The 20,992-nt window shown below is 37.4% G+C and overlaps 1 protein-coding gene across 5 annotated transcripts in view; it reads left to right on the forward strand.

Annotated features, from left to right (window-relative positions):
- shop (sulfite oxidase) overlaps positions 1-20,992 on the forward strand; it is a 478,673-nt gene that overhangs the window by 446,765 nt on the left and 10,916 nt on the right. For 3 of the 5 annotated variants that reach the window (XM_083134364.1, XM_083134345.1, XM_083134353.1), the window contains exons 5-9: positions 3,278-3,437; positions 6,670-6,856; positions 12,139-12,270; positions 14,548-14,740; positions 18,020-18,220. In XM_083134364.1, coding sequence (XP_082990490.1) covers positions 3,278-3,437; positions 6,670-6,856; positions 12,139-12,270; positions 14,548-14,740; positions 18,020-18,220 — 873 coding nt within the window. The remainder of the gene's footprint in view (positions 1-3,277; positions 3,438-6,669; positions 6,857-12,138; positions 12,271-14,547; positions 14,741-18,019; positions 18,221-20,992) is intronic. The other 2 variants (XM_083134373.1, XM_083134382.1) reach the window with 2 other exon arrangements.

The following is a 20,992-nucleotide window of genomic DNA, read 5'->3' on the forward strand; positions in this document are numbered from 1 at the left end:
TTTTTGTTCTTTAGCGTAAGTTTCGTCTCTTCGCTATACCACGATGGTAATCGGGATGTTTTTGTTTTCCTTAGGGGCACGTGATCTTTAATTATAGCTTGTACACAGTGCCTTTGATAAGTTGGTAAGTTCAGTATGGCACTACATTTTAAATAATGCTGATGGAATAAATCAATAAAGTTTGTTAAATGAAAACGACTCCTTACCACAAGAATATAATTGTTCTTTACGGATATCCCCTATAACAGTTGGGGGTTCGACGTGCTGACCCCACGTCACCCCGTTACTGGTTAAAGATCTCCACACCCCTAGGTAGGATTGTGGGAGGGACTGACAGTCGGGAGATAGACCAAGGCCCTTCCAGGGCTGTCGAACCATGAGTAATTATTTATTTATAGATGCTTAAATATATGTGCAACCTCAAATGTCTTTCCAGTGACTTATTGCAAGGGTTTGGTATTGTACTTGACTCAACAATATAAGCTTACTGTGTGAGGCAGATTCATACGAACCAAAAATACCCAAAATAATAACAATAATAATAATAATTTACTTCAAAATTACAAAAATGTATTTACTTGTTCTTGTTTAAATTTTCGATTCTTCGAAAAGTTTGTTAAGGAGGTGAGTTGGTGATTTTAAGTCCACTTTATGCACAGTAAGGCTAATCGCGACTGGACCTACAGTTTAAAGTAAGATCCGGACCACTGTGTACCTCCACTCATGTATCGAACCCGGGACCCCTCGATTACAAGGCAACAACGCTATCACTGCGCAATCGGGGAGGCATCGTTTGTTAAGGACGATTCTGAAAATCGGTCTTCACGATATCGAGAAAAATATGCAACTCGAGAAATCATACAGTTTGTGAAGATAATTACTTTTAATACGTTGCGTGTTTTGGACTGTCTCAATAGTAGAATAGATATTTGGTGCGAATAATACTACTTACCTGGAGATATGAGGCATCCTGCCACCATTATACTTATTTAGCATGTATTGCACTCTGATTCGGGACCAGTTGTAACTGTTTGCATATACTGTATGTGGTTTACCGCTGCACACGCGGTCGTTCTTCAATCTACTCAAGCTCAAAAGTAGGGATGTGACGAAGCTGAAAATTTACCGATGCCGATGTACTCACCGATAATTTTTTGAACCGATACCGATGCCGATATTTAACCGATTCCCATACATAAGATTATTAAACAGAAATGGGATGTTATTTTCTGCATGACAAAAAAAAATTGGTATATGTACATTTCTATTGCATATCATATGTATATATACATATATTTTCTCAAGAGATGCAAGTGTTCATTTGCATCTACAAAAGCTTATGTGAACCTAGAGATTTAACATTAATACACAAGCAGTTCTATGAAATGCAAAATGAATTCCTGTTCTGTCAGATTCAACTTCAGAAATACGAGATTTGGAAGCACTTCAGGAAGTAACCTACTTCTCTTATTGCAAATCTGTTCAGCAACACTGAATACTGATGCAGCGGGTATGCCCAAGTATTTTCTCAGCACTTGCTTCAGGTTTGAATATTCATTTTTGAATTGCCAATACAACAGCAGATCCTGGTTCAGCAATGTACTGTTTTATTTCCGATTTATAGTTAGGTTGATCCTCTGAATGAGAGTTTGCAATAATTTTATTACAAAGACTCTACAATAATGACGAATCATAACCAAATTTTCAATAAATCTTACAAAACTAGAAGATAAAACTCTAGTATAATCTGTACCGGTTTAAATATTGGATTTTTGCCGATTCCGATACCAATGCCGATATGTCAATTTCGGCCGATTTTCATACATCTGTAATCGGCTTCGGCACATCCCTACTCAAAACATTGTTTGGATGCAACGGCAACACTTAACGCCCAACCCTGCCTGTTGTTGGCCTGCGACTGGTAGGGGTGGAAAGACCGCTCCCTCAAAATTCCGAGAAACAACGAAGTTCTAGGTTCCTACACTGACATCCACTATAGCTAGAACCAGGAAAACGAGAAAGAAATGTGGTTCTGGGTTCGTGCCACTCACATTAAGAACAGTGTTTCTAACTGAAAGAAAATAAATACTGAAAAACTATTTTGCAATATTTGTCATGAAAGTAAAATTTTCAGCAAATTTAGAACAGTTTGCCGGGGCCACGTGAACGTTTCGGGGGGCCAGTGCCCCCCCCGGGTCCCCCCTAACGACGTCCCTGCCTCTTTGTGTGATTGACGTTTACCCACGTTTCATCAAGAAAAATAATAGTTCATCCTTCCCCCCTAATTTTTTTAATTTTACGTAAATAGTCATTGCACCTAGAAACTATGTCAGTTCGTTCTATTAAGTACTGTCTACCCATATCATTATTTTTATACACAAAACCATGTGCCTTAATCACTTTACGAAAAGCCCAGGTAGAACCTTGGAAAGCAATGACTTCCCTTGCCTTTTTGAACATAATCTTGCAGGCTAGGGATACACTGGTCCTTATAGTACAACCCCAAAATGGTTCTTTGTAGAAGATCTCTATTGAAATTGTCCAAGTTGGTCTTAGTGGCTGGCTTTTTTTTTTTTTTTTTTTTTTTTTGCGGGAGTTTTCAGCGGAGATCCTCGTGCATCTACAGCTTCCTTTTGCTCTAAAATTTTTCGAATGGAAACACTTGATAGGCCTGTAGCCTTACAAGCTCTGTCCATCACTAAACTCACTGAAATGAATGGTTCATTTCTTCGACACGCGTCAAATTCCTGTTGAAAAAAATTGTAAACGTTTACAACTATCTCCCTTTCATCTGAATGTAGTGTTCTTCCTTGCCACAAACCACCGAGAATTAGAACACAGAACAAAAGCAAAACACATGCAGTGGCACTTAATGTTTCCATATTGCACAAACACGTTCAATCCACCATCTTCCACCCAAGTGAGCGGTTACTGCAAGAGTTACTGACCTACTCAAATTCGCGGCAACGTCGCTCACGAATCAGACGGCATGGTTGGCTCTCGCTAACACTCCTACAAATTTCGACCTTATTGACTTGCGCGAAGCCGAAGAAGTTACGCCTTACAGATAATAAGTTCTTCGTTTTAAGAAATTTCTAGTTTTAGCAAAATAGTATTAGCTCAGCTTTAGATTAACTTCATAGCATAGCTTTGTGTTTCTTTCTTTAGACTTTTTTTTATACATAGTCATGTTGTAAGGTAAAAATTTATGCTAAATTGAAAATTAACATATAAAATAAAATGTTTGTATTGTATTGGTGCTACTCTGCTCTTGTAGGGAACTTGGCTGTGGAGGATAGCACCGAAGCAGTGTCAAACATGGAAGATCCGTATGCCAGCGAGCCTGCACGCCACCCAGTTCTTAGGGCCAGTTCACAAAAGCCATTTAATGCAGAACCCCCTTCAGCGCTGTTAGTAGACAGTTTCATTACTCCTACGTAGGTACTTTGCTTTCATCAATGCTTCTCTCGTTATGTAAGTGTTCTTGTTCTTTGCTTTGCTTGCTGTTACTTATATGTACCTATTCAATTACTTTAAGTAATGTTAAAGTGAAAATATCTCAAAAGAAAAGCACAAGACCCGCAACATAAGTCATGGGATTGACAACCTCATGATTGGTAAGAGGGCATTTTTTTTTCATTTTGTGTGAAGTTTTCAAACTACCAAAGCACCACAGACAAGATAGTGTTAGGGGTGTTTAATTTTTAGAGATAGTATTGATGAAATGTTATTTGCCCTTTCAACGAACAAGTTTGGTTTTAAGTCCAATTTTATGCACAGATAGGCTAATTGGGACTGGACTTGTAAGTTTAAAGAGGGATTCGAACTACTATGTGCCTCTACTGGGTATTGAACCTTGGATCCCTTGATTACAAGGCAACAACGTTACCACTATGCCATCAGGGAGGCCCTGTTTGCCCTTTCACAGAGCTACCCAATTAATTGGCATACCTCCTGGAATTACATTGCAGTGGTTACAAAAATGTTCAATATAATATGTTTTCAATCAGGTTATTTCAATCATTGTTATATTTTATCTGTATAAAACAAAAATTTGTAATTTTATTTTAATATTCTGAATTCATTTTGTTGAGATTTCAGCTGAAAAATTGTAAATTTAACTGTTCTGAACCAAACTTTGCTCTATTGAAGGTGAAAGGGAGTGGAAATTTTAGCAGATGTCTTGCGACATCACTAGAGAACAGATTTTTATGAAACTTCATATTCTCTATTTTTTTACCGGACAGATAAAAAACTTGAGATCTATACTTTCTGATAGGCATAGACTCCATTGCGCATGATTTTTTTTTTTCAGATTTCATATTTTGACAAAAGCTTCATATTTTACCAAATTCTTCATATTTTGTTTATATTTTAATGTTTTATGCCGAAGTTGTCTTAATTATATTACAAGAGTCTTCGTGGAAACGCCAACAATATGTTTACAGTATATTTGTTCTTTTTTCCTGTTCGGGTTTTTCCAAGCATTTCTGGAGCAAAATCCTGCGAAAGCATGTTGCCGTAGGCCATAAATCTTATGTTTGTCTTCAGCGATTGCTGAGGATGACTAGTTCTCAAACCCTTGGGTTAGGTTAGGTTAGGATAGTTTGGATAGGAGCGAATTTGCTTACGTCCATGCCCATTTTAAAAAAGTTCCACAAACTCTGGAGAAACTGAAAGGAAGTCATCTACCGCTGCACACTTCTTTGCAGTATGTGGAATAATTGAAACATCACCTCGATACAGTTCCTGGAAATGTGGGAAGAATGACTTTTGCTAAAATGGAAAAGGTTCTTCAAAACAACACATCATATTCGATCTTACTCCAAGTAAGAGATGTACTAGAAGGTAAGCGCACACCTATTCCACCAGATATTAATGTAGAGAATGTAGCACGATACAAGTATGCTCCTATCACTTCATGGATGTGGAGCGAAGCTTGAAAAATACTTGACAGACATGCTTCCAGACAACATGGAGAAACTTGTCATTATTTACTCCAATAAATAGGAGTTCTGCGTATGATGTGCAGTTTATACTGAGGAAGTAATTTTGTGACCAAAGTAATTTATTCCATTTATATTTGAATATTTGAAACATGTAGAAATACTTCGAAATAATTTTTCATATTTCTTCATATTTTGGCATTTTCAATATCATATTTTCCTAAAATTTTCTTCATAAAAATCCGTTCTTTAGACATCACTATGCCTATTTTGAGCCATCTTGCCTGGTTGAAGATGCACAAACAGTCACAGTTCTTGATTTCCTTCCTACATTCAGACGTATCCCTTTTAATCTGAATATGCTTGTGGTCTTTTACCTAAAGGAAACACATAGATACGGTATTTCCTGAAAACTCCAAAATTTTAATCTTATTGAAAAATACTTCTTTTGAAAGTTCGGTGCCAAACAAAAGTTGCAAATACAGGGTGATGGGTGAAGCAGCGTTATAGCGTAATTTGAGTAGGAAATGTCGATGATGATGGCAACAGTGTCATTATATTGTGCATGAATTGTCATATTCTGTAGACTGTGCTTCAGTTGTTGTTTGTTGTTACTCTGTGAGGTGTGGTAGATTTCTTGCGATAGGCCTTTCCACAGAAAGTGATCGTTATGATGACATCCTGTGGCTAGCTCAGGCTCCAGATTTGTCCTCTTCAGACTATTTCTTGTGGGGTTTTATTGAGCAAGAAGTATTCCAAACACATTTTGTCACGAACTCGAAACTGAAGGAATGCATCTGACATGTTGTTACCAGTATCCCGACAAACATGTTAATTCGAATAATGGACAGCAACCGAAGTCACTTGGAAGAATGTGTGGCATGCCGTGGTACTAATTTTCCAGGGGTCATATTCAAACATTAAGTTGTAAATGACATTCCTTTCTGTATAATTAGGTACTAAGGTCATTCAACAAAAATACTTTTTTCATGTATAATTGTAACTTTATATTACACTATGAACATTGCCACACCCTGTATATACTTGCTTCTAATCTTCAAGTGGAAACTACAGCAATGAGTATGTGTGCTCCATTATACAGGGTGTCAGTGGGAAGTCCCACTTTTTAAATAGCTATAGCATTCGACATAATTACATTACAATAACGCTACTGTGTGCAAATTAGAGGAAAAGTGTGGTAGAATGACGTACCATCACAACAAACCAAGAACTATTCAGGATCTCCAGGCAAACATCACAGCTGAAACAAACAATATTGGTGCAGACATGTTTAGGCGTATATCAGAAAACATGGTGAAACTTACAAGAATGTGTCTTTAAGAGAACGGAGGTCACTTTCAGCATTTGATGTGATGGTAAGTCATTCTCCCACAGTTTTCCTCTAATTTGCACACAGTAGTGTTATTGTAATGTTATTATATTGAATGCTATAGCTATTTAAAAAGTGGGACATCTCACTGAAACACCCAGTATATGTTTTCCATACCATACCATATCAAATGACAGGGAAATCATTAATTCTAGGAGTTGTGTGTGATTTATTGCAAAATGAATAGTACCAATAATATTCCAAACACCAGAAACTAAATATTGTGACATCATTTCACACTTCAAAGAATTTATAATTACATTCCTTTATTGCACTGTAAGTTTATTTTGTAATTGCACTTTTTTTTTCTGATCTATCTCAATTTCTTTTCAGAGAATTGTTCTATGTTCGTAACCATTTGCCTGTTCCTAATGTTGATCCCAAAACTTACCAACTTGAAATATCCGGGATTGGAGTGAAGGACAAGTCCTTTTCATTAAATGACCTGAAGAAGTTCCCCAAGCACACAGTGACCGCTGCTGTACAATGTGCAGGAAACAGACGCAGCGAAATGACAGAGGTATGTAATGGTTCTCCTTAGTCGCCTGTGATTCTTGTTAAATTTAATGGGTAAAAACTTATTGTTAATAATTAGATTGATGAATGAAGTTGTAATCTGGAATGCAGATCTGTTGATATCGTACAAATACAAAGAAAAGTGCCAAAGACACATTGTGTGGAGTTATCAATTCTTTCCACCTTTTCACTTTTTCTGGCATCATTGCTGTTTATTCAATCAGCTTTTTAATATTTGAACTCAAGCCCCCACTTAGTGAAATGGTTAGTACTCTTATCTTTGATGTAGGTGGTTCCAGGTTTGGTTTAATCCCCAGGAAGAACTCCAAATTTTTGATGTTGACTCAGCATTTTTTGGGCAAATGGGGAGCTACTTGAAAAAAATAGTTGCAGACTTCTGTCTCAAAAGTCAGAAAACCGCTGTGATGGGACTTGAGCTGACAATGCATCCATCACCCAATGATAAGTGGGCTGGCAGGTCCTTAGACCTCAGAGAGCTCTTACGCCATGGGGTTTACTTTTTAGTGTTTATATATATATACACACTAATGATGAAGGAGACAGTAAACACTTACCACACGAAGAGAAATTATTCTATATTTCGCGATCTATGTCGCATTTTCAAGTTGAAGAAGAAAGATCGGCGTTACTTGGAGAAGAGGCACAGAATACTGACCGTAGCGTCTCTACGATCAGTGTTGCCAGAAACAGTTGATAGATGACGAGAAGTACTTTCACCAGTGTTTACTGTAAGGTGGGTGGGTAATTTTGGGGAGGGGAGGAAAGGGTTACTGGTTGGCTAGGTTGATTCCGGGGGGTATAGTGGTGTGCGTGCCTGTTATGTAGGCCCTTTCCCAGCGCCTGCGGAAAGATGTGTCAGAGCAGGAGGGTAAAAGATGGATGATGGCAACACGAAAGCAGTTATTGAAGGTGGTGTTATGGCTGTTGGTGTGGATGTAGGTGTAGGTGTAGAGATATATATATATATAAATCAAAGAAGGTAAAAGGAAACACTCACCGGACAGTAGAAAAATTCAAAATTTTCGCTAATTTCATAGCATCATCGGTGTGAAAAGAAATAGACGGAACCGGAAGTTGGGGCGCTGCAGAGTTGCCAGGTCCCCATCGAAGAAGAAGCGGTGCGTAGAACGAAAAAAACACCCCAACATCCAACACCCCCCTGCCCATAAATGCAACCGTCCCAGGTGCAAGACCTGCCCCATCCTCATCACTTCTCATACCCTCCAGGTGCACATGGCCACTGGCAAATTTACCCTTCATCCCAAAGGGACCTGCCATGCCTCAAACCTTATCTACATCCTCACCTGCAACATCTGTGGTGATTTTTACCTGAGGGAAACATCAACAGCCCTCAACCTCCGCATCAATAACCACCGCTCCTCCACCCACAACCTGGACTTCACTGTCGCCGTCCACACCAACCACCACAACATCAGTTTCAACGACTGCTTCCGGGTAGCAATCATCCATCTCCTACCCAAACGAGCCAACACCTCTGTTCGCAAAAGATGGGAGAGGGCCTATATATCGGCCATGAGTGCAACCACTCCACCTGGCCTGAACAAGGCCACCCAGTAATGCCCATCCCTCACCCACCTTCCCCCCCAAACCATCCCGTCCCTCCCACCCTCCCAACTCTTCCTACACACTCACAGTTTACGACGAGCTTGGTGACGAAACAGTGTTTTTTTTCGTTCTACGCACCGCTTCTTCTTCGATGGGGACCTGGCAACTCTGCAGTGCCCCAACTTTCGATTCCATCTATTTCTTCTTACACCGATGATGCTATGAAATTAGCGAAAATTTTGAATTTTTCTACTGTCCGGTGAGTGTTTCCTTTTACCTTCTTTGATTTTTACTTAGCCCTTTTGGCCCTCCTTGCTTTTATCCATTATATATATATATATATATATATATATATATATATATATATATATATATATATATATATATATATATTGGAATTCAGAGTAGGCATTTCTTTAGTCATTTTGAAGCTCCAGGAACAGTCACAAGGCTAAGCAACAGAAATGGTCATTGTAAAATTACAAGGTGTCATCCAGCATAACACAGTGACCTTGATTACATCCACATTATAATCTTTATAAACAATTTTAGAAAATGTTAACCTTGTAGATAACAGTTTTAATTTTGATTTGGCAATATTACAAATACATTATAATACCAAAGGTGGGGTTACCTGCTCAATATTATGAATCTCCAGTTACTATCGTAGACCCCGTATATGGTTCCACATTTTTTATACCAACCGGAACAGTCCAAAATCCGGCCAAGGGGAATAAGTAGTGGCGTGGCATGCGTATTTCGTTTTTAATTTTTCATGTTTTTGAAAGGTGTGTGATGCATTTTGCTACCATGTTTTGTCACGAAAAAATGCGAAATGACCTGCAAAATGCAAAATATACTCTTAAACACGAAATTTAGGTGAAGAAGTTCTCTCGGGATATCAGCCAGGTGATCTCTGGATAGGCTTCCAAGAGCTAACGTCACTCTCATCTTCAGGGATTGAAGTGGATTGAAATTTAGGGTTTATTTACTGACACGACACATTCTCAGGTCTGAATTATCCTGTGAGTTATGCAATTCACGGAAAATTGATTAATTCTGCTGTAAATATTGGAGAAGTAAAAATTGACTCCTTTACACAGAATTAAACTTTATACTATGATAACAACATAAATGTGCTATTAGAAGTGAAATGTTAATTTTGTGTAGTAAGTGTAGTTTTTAAATCAAATTTAGGATTATATTCACAATTTTAAAACCAAAATGTCATTTTATATTCCACTTTTGATTAGATTTTTCACCGCTATAACACCAAAATTTTATTTTATTAACCGCTTTTGAACCCGAAATTGACTCAGTTTTTGTACCGAAATTTTGCTTTTTTATTTACCAAAATTATGTGTCTCTAGGAATAAGCGGTCCCGGGTTCGAATCCCGGTCGGGCTTGGTTGTTTGTGAATGTCCATTCATCAATTTCATCATTTCATCACTCATCCCCATCTTCGCAAATTAGCCAAGAGGCACAAAACGCGAAGTAAATTATACTAAATCAATCAATCAATCTAGGAATAAGCAATTAAATCTTATTGCCCTTTGTCTTACAAGACAAAAAGACTTGACACTATGTCCTTAGCCATTCATCTGCATATCAATTTATGGAAGTTGTTCCTTAAAATGATGACTGAGAAGTGTGTCCTAAGATGCAAAGTTTTTTCATATTAACTTCCTGTAGCATCCATCTACTCTCTCTCCATTGGTCCATTTTGGTAAATAGTTACGCCCCTCTCCAAGGGTTTATGCTGGAAATCAGGGGTTTTCACAAGCCACTCAAAGGTTGTACACATGAACACTACACTTCATTGTACTCCACTAAATTGTTTGCGGTCTTGTGCTTTTTGATTAATTCTAACACTACGTTTCAAGAGAGCACCTCTTCTCTCCTCTTCAGGTGAACATATTTCTTTTGTCTACTGGTGGAGATCGAACCTACAACAGATCCATGATTTTACTCCAAATCTAGTATGCTAACCAACAGTTGCCTGTCAGAGATGGATTAGGAATCGGTGACATGACACTGTGCATCGTCTTTTACCTTCAGTTTTAACCTTTTTAACCCAACTTACCTTCCCATGTTTTAAACTTTGACTATTCTTGTCATATCTCCTGAAGAAGCCACCAATGTGGTGAAAACTAGAGCAAAATACTAAGTATAGGGTCTACCAATTTGAACGTCAGAACTTTGAAAGTGTGTTGTGGCAACACTGACTGAAATAACGAGATTGGACTGACATCTGTGTGCAGTAGTCTGTGGCAAGTTATCATAGAGAGATAGACAATGCAACAACGCATAGAAATTATTCGAATTTATTATCAAAATTCGTGTTGAGTTTGACAGACATTTCGTGCATTGAGAGGAATTTATGGTCAACATAATCGACCGACAGAATGCCATATTTACTGCAGGATTTGGGCAGATGAATATCCACAAGTGATTCTGGATATACCCCTTCATCCTGAGAAAGTGACTGTGTGGTTTTTTTGGGCCAATGGCGTGATCGGTCCTTATTTGTTTGAGGATAATATGGAAATCATGTGACTGTCAATGGGGAGCGATACAGGAATATGGTGGTGCAGTTTTTGTGGCCTAAACTGGCAAATCTTGACATTAACAATGTGTTTTTCCAACAGGCCCGGTACAACTTGCCAAACAATGGAATTATTGCAGGAAAAGTTCCCTGGATGAGTTCTGTTCAGAAAGGGTGATGTGAACTGGCCACCAAGATCATGTGATCTAACCCCCTAGATTATTTTCTATGGGGTTATGTCAAATTTAAACATACAATGCAGTTCGTGACCTGAAACTGAACATGGAACGAACCATCGAGGCTCTACTTCTCAATATGTGTGCAGACATGCTGGAAAATTGGACATTCAGAATCCATTCCACCCATCGAAGCAGAGTAGGACACGACATATTGTTCAAAACTTAATGCCATTGTTTGCTCTTCAATATAAAAAAATATATATATGATATTATCATTTGTGGTTTTCATTCTATGTAATTTTAAAGTTCTGATGTTCAAATTGGTAGACACTCTACATGCCAAAACTGGACTTCAGTTACTTGGTGAAACGATGATGTGTGGTGTAAGTTATGCCTTATCCGAAAAAATAAATTTGTTCCCCTGAAGACGAGAGAAGACGTGCTCTCTCAAAACAGTGTTAGAATAAATATATTCAAAAAGCCCTAGAAATGGATAATGTTCAATTAACATTGCATGCTAATGTAAAACCATTTTTGCTAACATTTAGAGAATTACGATTGCAATCCTGTTGTTCAGGAACTCCAGACAGACAAGGTAGCTTGTATGGTTCAGGACAGATTAGGCTAGCTCCACCCACTTTATGTTGTCCCTGTCATGTTTCCGGCTTACATGGACTGTGAGACATGTGAGTCATTGTTATCTGGTCAAGTTAAAAATAAATAAAAGACAAAATAGTAGTTGCAACCTTTTCGTGAAAGCTAAATTCTGGTTGCAAAGCTGGATATGACTTGAAGCCAGTCTCTCATTTCTGTTGTTTGGACTTGATGTATTTAAAGATCTTATTTTCAATATTGTTAACTGTCGTTTAATTGGTCAGATCACTACAAACTTTCTAATGTTTTGAAATGTCATTTATGTGACCATGCAGTGTTTTAAGTAAAAATCAACCATGATTATACTTTTAATTTTTAAGGTGAAGTCTGTAAAAGGTCTAAGTTGGGGTCAGGCTGCTATTGGTAATGCCACTTGGACTGGAGCTAAACTCTGTGATGTCCTAAGGGCAGCTGGACTGAAGGAGAATCAACCAGGCATAGAACACATTCAGGTAATGCAGCCCTACTATCATCGCTCAAATTTCATTCTAATTTAACATTATCTTATAATTTAACCCTTTCCAGATATCTTATAATTTTACCCTTTCCAGATGGGCCTGAAATAGAGATTTTTTTCTCAAGTTTTTTTCTGTTTTTTAGAAAATCGTAGAAAAAGTGTTGTGTGTTATTTAACATTTTTTTCTGAAATCTACAACACGACCTCTTTCCACAGATATATAATATTTTACATAATTTTTTTCAGTTATGACTTTTTTCCTGAAATAATTTTTTGAAAGTAAAAAACATTTAACATTCTTGTAAAAGTTACTGAAAACATATTTTGAATACTTAATATAGACATAATGAAAAATAACCAAAAAAAAACTGAAGAAGAATCCTTGTAAAATATTTCAACAATATGCATATAAATTATCCAATGCTATTCTCAAGATTATAAACAAAAGCACTATCTAATTTGACACAAGTACAAGTAAAATTCAACAACGAGGAAAACACATCTAGCAGTTGGAATTTGAAAGAGGTAGTTACAACACACGTGCACAAGAGATATGGTGCAATTATAGCCTGTCATTCATTCACAATATAATTTTATAGTGAACAATGGGCTATACCCATCGCTCGTCTGGCTGCCGATGCAGATGGCGATGTTCTTGTCCACCTTTTGCCAGTCGAGGACATGTGGCAGGAAGAGTGAAAGGGGTAACGAGGCACAAGCCTTACTCTATCAAGCCCAGCATTGTTTCATGGCGACCTCGTCCCATTCTTCATGTCAAGAAGTAATTTAAGTTGCTTTCAAATTGGACACACCTGTCTCACCCATGGTAATTTGCAGCAAGGGCTGGACTCTCCTCTGTGTCATGTATGTATTGTTGTTTTTAAGTGTTCGGCGTATTCTTCTCGTATGTGCTGATTTTACTTTCCTTGTACAGAGTTTTAAACTTCCCAACAATTTGTCATTCATGTTGGGAGATGATCAGCTTTTAGCAAATGTTTTTAGTTGTTTGAGAAGTACGGGCCTTTTACACTGTTTGTGAGGAAGATTTTAGACTATCCTTGCCTTTTTTGGGTGTGTCCTGTACAGGATTCTTTTGCAACTTGCACTTAACCTTTCTCAGGGGGCTCTTTAAACCCCCATTTTTAATTTTAAGGTAAGGATTTTAGACGAGGGGATTTTTTTTGTATATATATTTCAAAAAATGCAAAATGGCCATATGTGCTGAAGCATCCAACATTTTTTAATCAATCAATCAATACTCTTTACAAGAATTTGGAATAGGTGTGGAAAACATTTGACTTTACAAGCATAAAATCAAAATTTGTTATTTACTTATGTACAGTGAGTATATACTTGTCAAAGACAACATTTCAGTGGCAACTGCCCCCTTCAGGTCAAGAGGTCGGCTTTACGGAAATCCTCAAAGCTTCGTCATTTAGAAAGGATATAGGTTTTACATGGACAGGTCGAATGCTAGGATAACAAATGAGTAAAACAGGACTATTCCCACATTTTCAAATCCCTTAAAACTCCTATAAAAACTGTTAAAACCAGTTTTACTGTCCGATCACAATTCACATGTTGACTGGAACTGGTATGTACTCAAATGTGCAAGGTTGCGAGTGAGTCAATTTTCCTCCTCCTCCTTCCATTACGTCATTTCAAACGAGAAGTCTCGTATGATGCTTGCCTCCCGTTCAATGTCTGGGTTAACCTTGAATCCGATTTCTTTATATTCACGTTTTTCCCATTTTTTCAACATTCCTAGCCATATTTCATCGATATTCTCATCTTCTCTATTCAGCTTGTTCTCTGTTTTTACATATAAACGAGGCCTCATAAACATTCCTACTTAATAATTTGTCTTCCTTGCGTATAACTTCCCGTGTAACTATCTCATGTTTTTCTTCCAATACATGCTCGGATAATCCCGTACGGGGGTTTCCATCTTTAATATTCTTGTCGTGTTCTTTCCATCCTTGTCTTTGACTAGTATATACCCACTGTATGTAAGTAAATAACAAATTTTGATTTTATGCTTATATATGATAGTGAGTAAGTCGCACGCATCCAAATTCACAAATCAAATTGTAGTTTCTCCTCTTTTTTATGTTTGCATTTTTTTCTCTTTTCATAAACATGCCAGTCTTTTAAAGTGAATGCAAAATAATAAAATTTCAAATAATTTCAATTCACCATGAAAAAAGTTCATTAATTTTTATTTATGTAATACTTTTCTTTGTGCTTTTTGAGTGATATTTTCTTTCTGTAGTTTGAGGGCTTGGATACAGATGTCTCAAATGTCCCATATGGAGCATCAATTCCTATTGAAAAAGCTTTAGATCCCCAAGGTGATGTTATTCTGGCGTACGAAATGAATGGGGAACCACTTTCACGGGACCATGGATATCCAATAAGGGTCATTGTGCCAGGGACAGTCGGAGCTCGCAATGTTAAGTGGTTGGGTATGTAAATGACAAGCACTTGAATTGTTCGTATATGTGTGAGGGCTTGTGTGCATAAAACTAGGACCATCTTTTAAAATGTTTACGCAGTAGAATATCTTCTTATGGCACATGCTGGATAGAACATGTTCCTGCCTGTGGACAAGAGACATAAATTAAGGCCAATACTGATTATGGTACGGTGGTTTGAAAATTGTAACAATTAAAAGTTAAGTTTAGAATATTTATAAATATTAACATGGTAATTGGCCCAAAAGTAAGTTGCACCCTTAAAATTCAAGAATGGAGGGAGAAGGAAAAAAGACAATCAGAGGTATTGAAGTAAAAAAATACCTGCATTAGTTTTATTCTACAGTGTGGGGCAGAAACAATTAGACGATTTAACTTTGGTGCCATATGAACATCTTTGTAGGTGGTATGGTGAAACACACATCCCTGAGTAGAGCATTTTAAAACCTTCAGTCGTCATGCAGCATTGGTCGGAAGAGCATCGAATATTTGCTATGGAAACGTTCTTTAGAAACACTACTGTAACGCAGCATGGATTTCAACGTCATTTTGACATCAGAAGGAATGGAAAGGATCCGACACCCAATACACCTAACAATACTGAATTGGGATACACTATTCAGTACTACTGCATCCATTGTCAATACAAACCCTTCTGGTCACCCTCGAACTATATGAACACCAGAAAATGTGTGCAGAGTGGCAGAAGCACTTCAGCGTAGTCCTCAGGGTTTCCACAGCAAACGTTCGATGGTATTCCTACCAACACTGCATGATGACTAAAAGCTTTAAACCACTTCACTCAGGGATGTGTTTCACCATACCACCTACAAAGATGTTGATATGGTACTAAATTTAAAGTGCCTAATTGTTCCTGCCCCACCCTGTATATAGCTAGTATTTGGAAAACAATATATACCTATAGAATTTCCCTTCAACACAACTACTTAACGACTATGAAAACATTTTTCTTAATACAGTATACAATCACAGTGTACCTAACACATTGTCATGTAAAAATGAGAAATCTGCACCATTTATAAAGATCATAAGATATGATGAAATGTAAAAGCCAAGGTCACAAATATAAACCGCACCTTAACTTTTCACATTTGAAATTTAGATTCTCTAGTCAATACGGTATCAATCTACCAACACCCTTTGTAGCAATAGCCAAAAACCCAATACTGAATTCATGCAAGAATAGCCCCCTCTCCTCAGAAAATAGAAATAATAGCATAACTGGAGCACAAATTATTACAGAAATCCAGGGTGCAGTGGAGTAGTTGGTTAGCACACTGGATTTGTAGTAAAATCACAGGTCTGTTGTAGGTTCGATCTCCACAACCAGCAAAAATAAATTTGTTTACCTGAAGACGAGATGTAGTGTCAGAATAAGTTAAGCATACTAAGGTAGAACTATTATGACTAGAGTTTCTAGATATTTTAAGCTGGTTTTTACCTTCCTCCTTTTGCCTTGACAATGCTGACAATAAACAGGCAAAAATGTCATACTAAGTAAAAAAAAATAAATTAAATACCATATTTATGCATGTATAATGCGCACCCTGGTTTTGATGGGTAAAAGCGACAAACAGTTATATCTCATATATAATGCAAGTATAATTCTGGTTCAAGAAATGGCTTTCTTAGGTGTAGGTTGTAAAGCTGTTGCTATGCCGATCAAGAGTCACCTGTTGCTATGTCATATCCTCTTGTGTAAACAGGCAAAGTAAAAATATCGTGGGAAATGGCCTTTAAACTTTTGTACATGGTTTTGTTCATTCCTGCTTTACTTTTCCTAAAAAAAAAAAAAACCTTCAAAATATATACTTTTTCCATGACTAATGTAGTATTTATACGACGCACATTCAGAACCCTCAAACTAGCAGTTAGCACCAAACGATTTCTTACATTAAGGCATTTACACACTCCATATATATCATATTATTTGGCTAGTAATACATTTTAATGATTATTTTATTTTTCTTATCTTTTCTTTCATCCAAAGTACCATAAAAATCAGAACATTCCTTCATTTTGTGATTAACTCATTTCAACCGCATTGCACATTAGTGTTGCCATCTTGAATGGAATACTGTTGCCATATTCAGAAACTGCAGAATTTAAGCTTTACAGCAAAATATAACATGATGGGGTTCCGTAAACATGAAAAATCAATACAAGTGTTGCAAATGACCTTGTACAGTTTCATGTTGGCTGTCCGAATAATTCCATGCGTAATAAGCACCACAGTTTTTGGGGCATAATACGCACCACAGTTTTTGGGGGCAAATATTTTGGAAAAAAGTGTGCCTTATACATGAGTAAATACGGTAGTTACCATTTCGTTATAAAATCAAATTTGTAAATTATTGTTTTTTTTGCCAGTGTTATGAGTAATTTCTAATATGCTAATCTTTTTTTTTTCTTCTCTTTTCTTTCAAACCCTTCGCTCATTAATATTACATTTACATTGGTAATGATCTAATATGCTCTAGCTATGGCTCTCCATCTGTCATTTTATCAACAAATCAACTTTTGCTACACAATATTGGCACTTTTTTCTTCTTCATAATTCGAAGAATACATGTATTCTGCAAACCATTCCATATATCCTGTTGGAAATCCAGTTTCTCTCTAAGTGTTGTTCGAACTGTTACCAGTATCATTGATATGACACCAATGAATTTGTGCGTCGTCGCCTTGAAATCAAGGGGTATCGAGTTCGATACCCGGTGGAGGCATATAGTGGTTCGGATCCCATTCTAAACTGTAGGTCCAGTCCTGATTAGCCTTACTGTGCATAAAGCGGACTTAAAAACACCAAATCAACCAACCAACCAACCAACGAATTTGTGCGCTTAGCCCAGTTTCTGAGGTTTTTATTTTTTAAGTTGTGTGTTTGTTGTGTGATCAAATAGATTTCTTGTAGTAAATATCTCTTCAGTAGATAGTTGTAGTATAGGTCTATCGTCCATTTGAGCAATGTATAAATATTTTGTGTAGGCAGTTGCATGAAAGTTAGAACATAATCTGTATTTTCTTGTGATTGAGAAGGATAACAACCTTTACAAAACTAGAATTGTAACTCGAAAATATTGTACATCTCTGTAAATGCTTTTCTTAATGCAAAACATAAATTTGGTCATGGTTTGAAATGCCAAGTTAACAAACTGACCAAATTCAAATTGCTTTTTAAAGTGCAAAATACTATTTAAAGTTAATAATTAGTATCCTACTCATGCATGAATGTACACGGCGTTCCAGGTAGAATAATTGTGTCCGGTGATGAGAGTGATTCCCACTGGCAACAAAATGACTACAAAGGATTCTCACCAAGTGTCGACTGGGACACGGTAGATTTCAGTAAGTCTCCTGCTATCCAGGAACTCCCAGTGACATCTGCTATCTGTGACCCTCAGCCAGGAGACATGGTTCGGTTAGAAGATGGAAAGTGTGTAATAAGAGGTTAGTTCAGTATATAGTAGGTTTTAAAAGTCCTGCAGGATTATAAAAACCTGCAACTTTTATTAAAATTAATGTTTGAAGTGCTTTGGTTCATCGCCAGATCTCCAACTGGGCACCATTTAAGTCAAAACACTCTTGCAATCTTCGTTTGAATACGAGATTTGCATTCTAATGGTGCTCGTCCGGAATGTTATGAATCACATAAAGTATCTTGTACTTCAGGTCATCAAGATCTGTCAGTTTATGTGTATACACCTGGGTCTTGACATGTCCCCATAGCCAGTAATCTCAATACGTTGATATGATCCACATTTTTATGTGACGTCACCAGTAGAAGATATGTCACTAATGTATTTATTTTTGTAAAAGAAAGGGTAATTTCTTTGTTATTATATGTAATATTGCACCCTGTTTGTAATATATATCTTTTGTTTAATGTTTATTGTATTTTATGCTCTGTTTAATGTATCTTCATGTTTGCAAGAGTGCACTATACGAATTTGTATTTCTAAAGATGTATAGATGTCAGTTTTGTTGATAGTATCCTTTTGTAGATAGTGAATGATTCATCTGTACTTTAATCTGTGTTCTCGAAAAGAGTATAAAAGCGAGGATATCGCGTAAGAATCATCACACTTTTTCGCCACGGATCGACGAAGCTTTTAAACTTAAAAAGAACTCCTCGGTGTTGTGCATACATCTTGGTATGGTAGTTCGGGGCGCAAGCTAGGCCTATGTGAACATAGGTATGCCGATAGCCATGCATTGATGATATGCACAATACTGCAACCATTCTACGTCAAATAATAAAGTTAGCCTAAAGATTAATTTGGAAATAAAAGGCTAAAGAGCAAATATTGGCTCAGTTATCATTGCATATCTCTTGGTGTGGTAGTTCGGGGCGCAAGCTAGGTCTATGTGATCATAGGCTTGCCGATAGCCACGCATTGAGTTTTATGCATTTTAATTGAGTCAATTCATCGACAAAGCGAAATCCTCGCCTTCGTCTCAAGTATAGTTGCATTATAATTGCAATAAATAAAGAATAAAACTTTTCAGTTTATACATACGGCAGTAATGTGGTTTTATTTCTCTGTGCTGTGAATATTGTCTTTGCCTAACACTATCCCTGTACCTGAGAGGAGCCTGTGTACTTCACCGAGTCTCATCGTTCACCGCTGAGTATTATTAAGTTAATATTAATAGTAAAATAATACGACGCGTACATACATAAGTTAGTTTAGAACGTGTCAAGTGGCAGCTCAACGTGTTGGCTCGATTTTGTAGTGTACAAGGGCAAGACAATTGTTTAAAGTTGAGATTAATTGTGCAAGAGCACTAAACTTTTATATTTGTAGAAAAGCACAGAACTACTTCGTTCAAAATGGAAAGAAAACATTTGCGTAGCGCAAATAAAAATCTTGCTTCAAATTCAGAGCTTAATGTTCCCGATTGTTGTCGGAACATTGATAAAGATAAAACCACATTTGTGTGCAAGAAATGTACAACGCTTCTACATTATGAATGTTGTGGCTTAGATGTTCGATCTGAAAGCCACGAAGCTACCAATTTCGTTTGTAAAGAATGTGAATCATTGTCTACAACTATTACATCTGATCCATTAAATATGTTTGAAGCTTTAAAAACCATGATTGAAGGAATTAGCAAGCAGCAAGTTGAAAGTATGGAAACATTACAGGCTGATATTAAACAGCAAGCTGATTCCATTACCAGCTTGAAAGCTGATATCTGCAAACAGTCTGAAACATTGCAGGCTGATATGTGTAAACAATCTGAAGCATTGAAAGCTGACATTAAACAGCAAGCTGATTCCATTAATAACTTGAAGACTGATATTAGCAAACAGTCTGAAACATTGCAGGCTGACATTAAGCAGCAAGCTGATTCCATTAACGACCTGAAGGCTGATATCTGTAGACAATGTGCGCTATTAAAGGATGATATTGGTAAGCAGCATGATGAATCTATGAAAGCTTTAAGAGCTGAAATAGGCGAGATGGCCTGTGAAATACAACAACTAAAGTCTGAGAACGAGAATACTAGGGCCCGATTCTCTGAAGAAATTTGGCAGGCTAGAGAGATGGACTTTGATGAGTTCCGGCGTAGCTTGGCAGCCGATGTTAATAAAGCCACGGAAAGTGTTCGCATCGATGTAGAGGATATTAATTCGAGATTCACTGAGGAGTGCAATAAGATTATTGAAAAAACAGCTGACGATGGAACAGATATTGGCCGAGGCCGAGACTGACAAAATACAGTTCCGGGCTGAGGTCCAAGAAAATATTAGTCAGATTTCAGTAATTGTGTCTCAAAGAAGCAAGGACGTTGAGGAAATAAAAACTCAAGTAGAACAACTTATGAATCAGTTAGAGACCATGCACGTTACCCGCCAAACGGAAACAGAAACTGGATCTCGAATAGCTCGTCATCCGTCTGCAGTTGCTGAGAGTGCAGCGTTGCCAACCATGAACATTGAACTAAATGAAGCGATGGACAGAGCCGGTGGAGAGAGAACTAGAGAAGACAAACAAGTCTGTCGCCCACGAGTTACTGCTGATTCAAGAGCTAATGAAGTGGCGTCTGCTGTTCCACCTACCTTTAGTCTTTCGGGCGATGACAGAGGTTACAGAGAGCGTGAATCTCGCAGGGCCCGGCACAGTCTTTATGAAGAAAGGACAAAGAGGAAACGTCTAGAAAGGAAGAAAGATCGCAGTTCCTCCTCTTCCAGCACCAGCTCTGACTGTGAGTATC

Source organism: Lepisma saccharinum, chromosome 1 (assembly GCF_977018435.1).
Source record: "Lepisma saccharinum chromosome 1, izLepSacc3.1, whole genome shotgun sequence".
NCBI lineage: Eukaryota > Metazoa > Arthropoda > Insecta > Zygentoma > Lepismatidae > Lepisma > Lepisma saccharinum.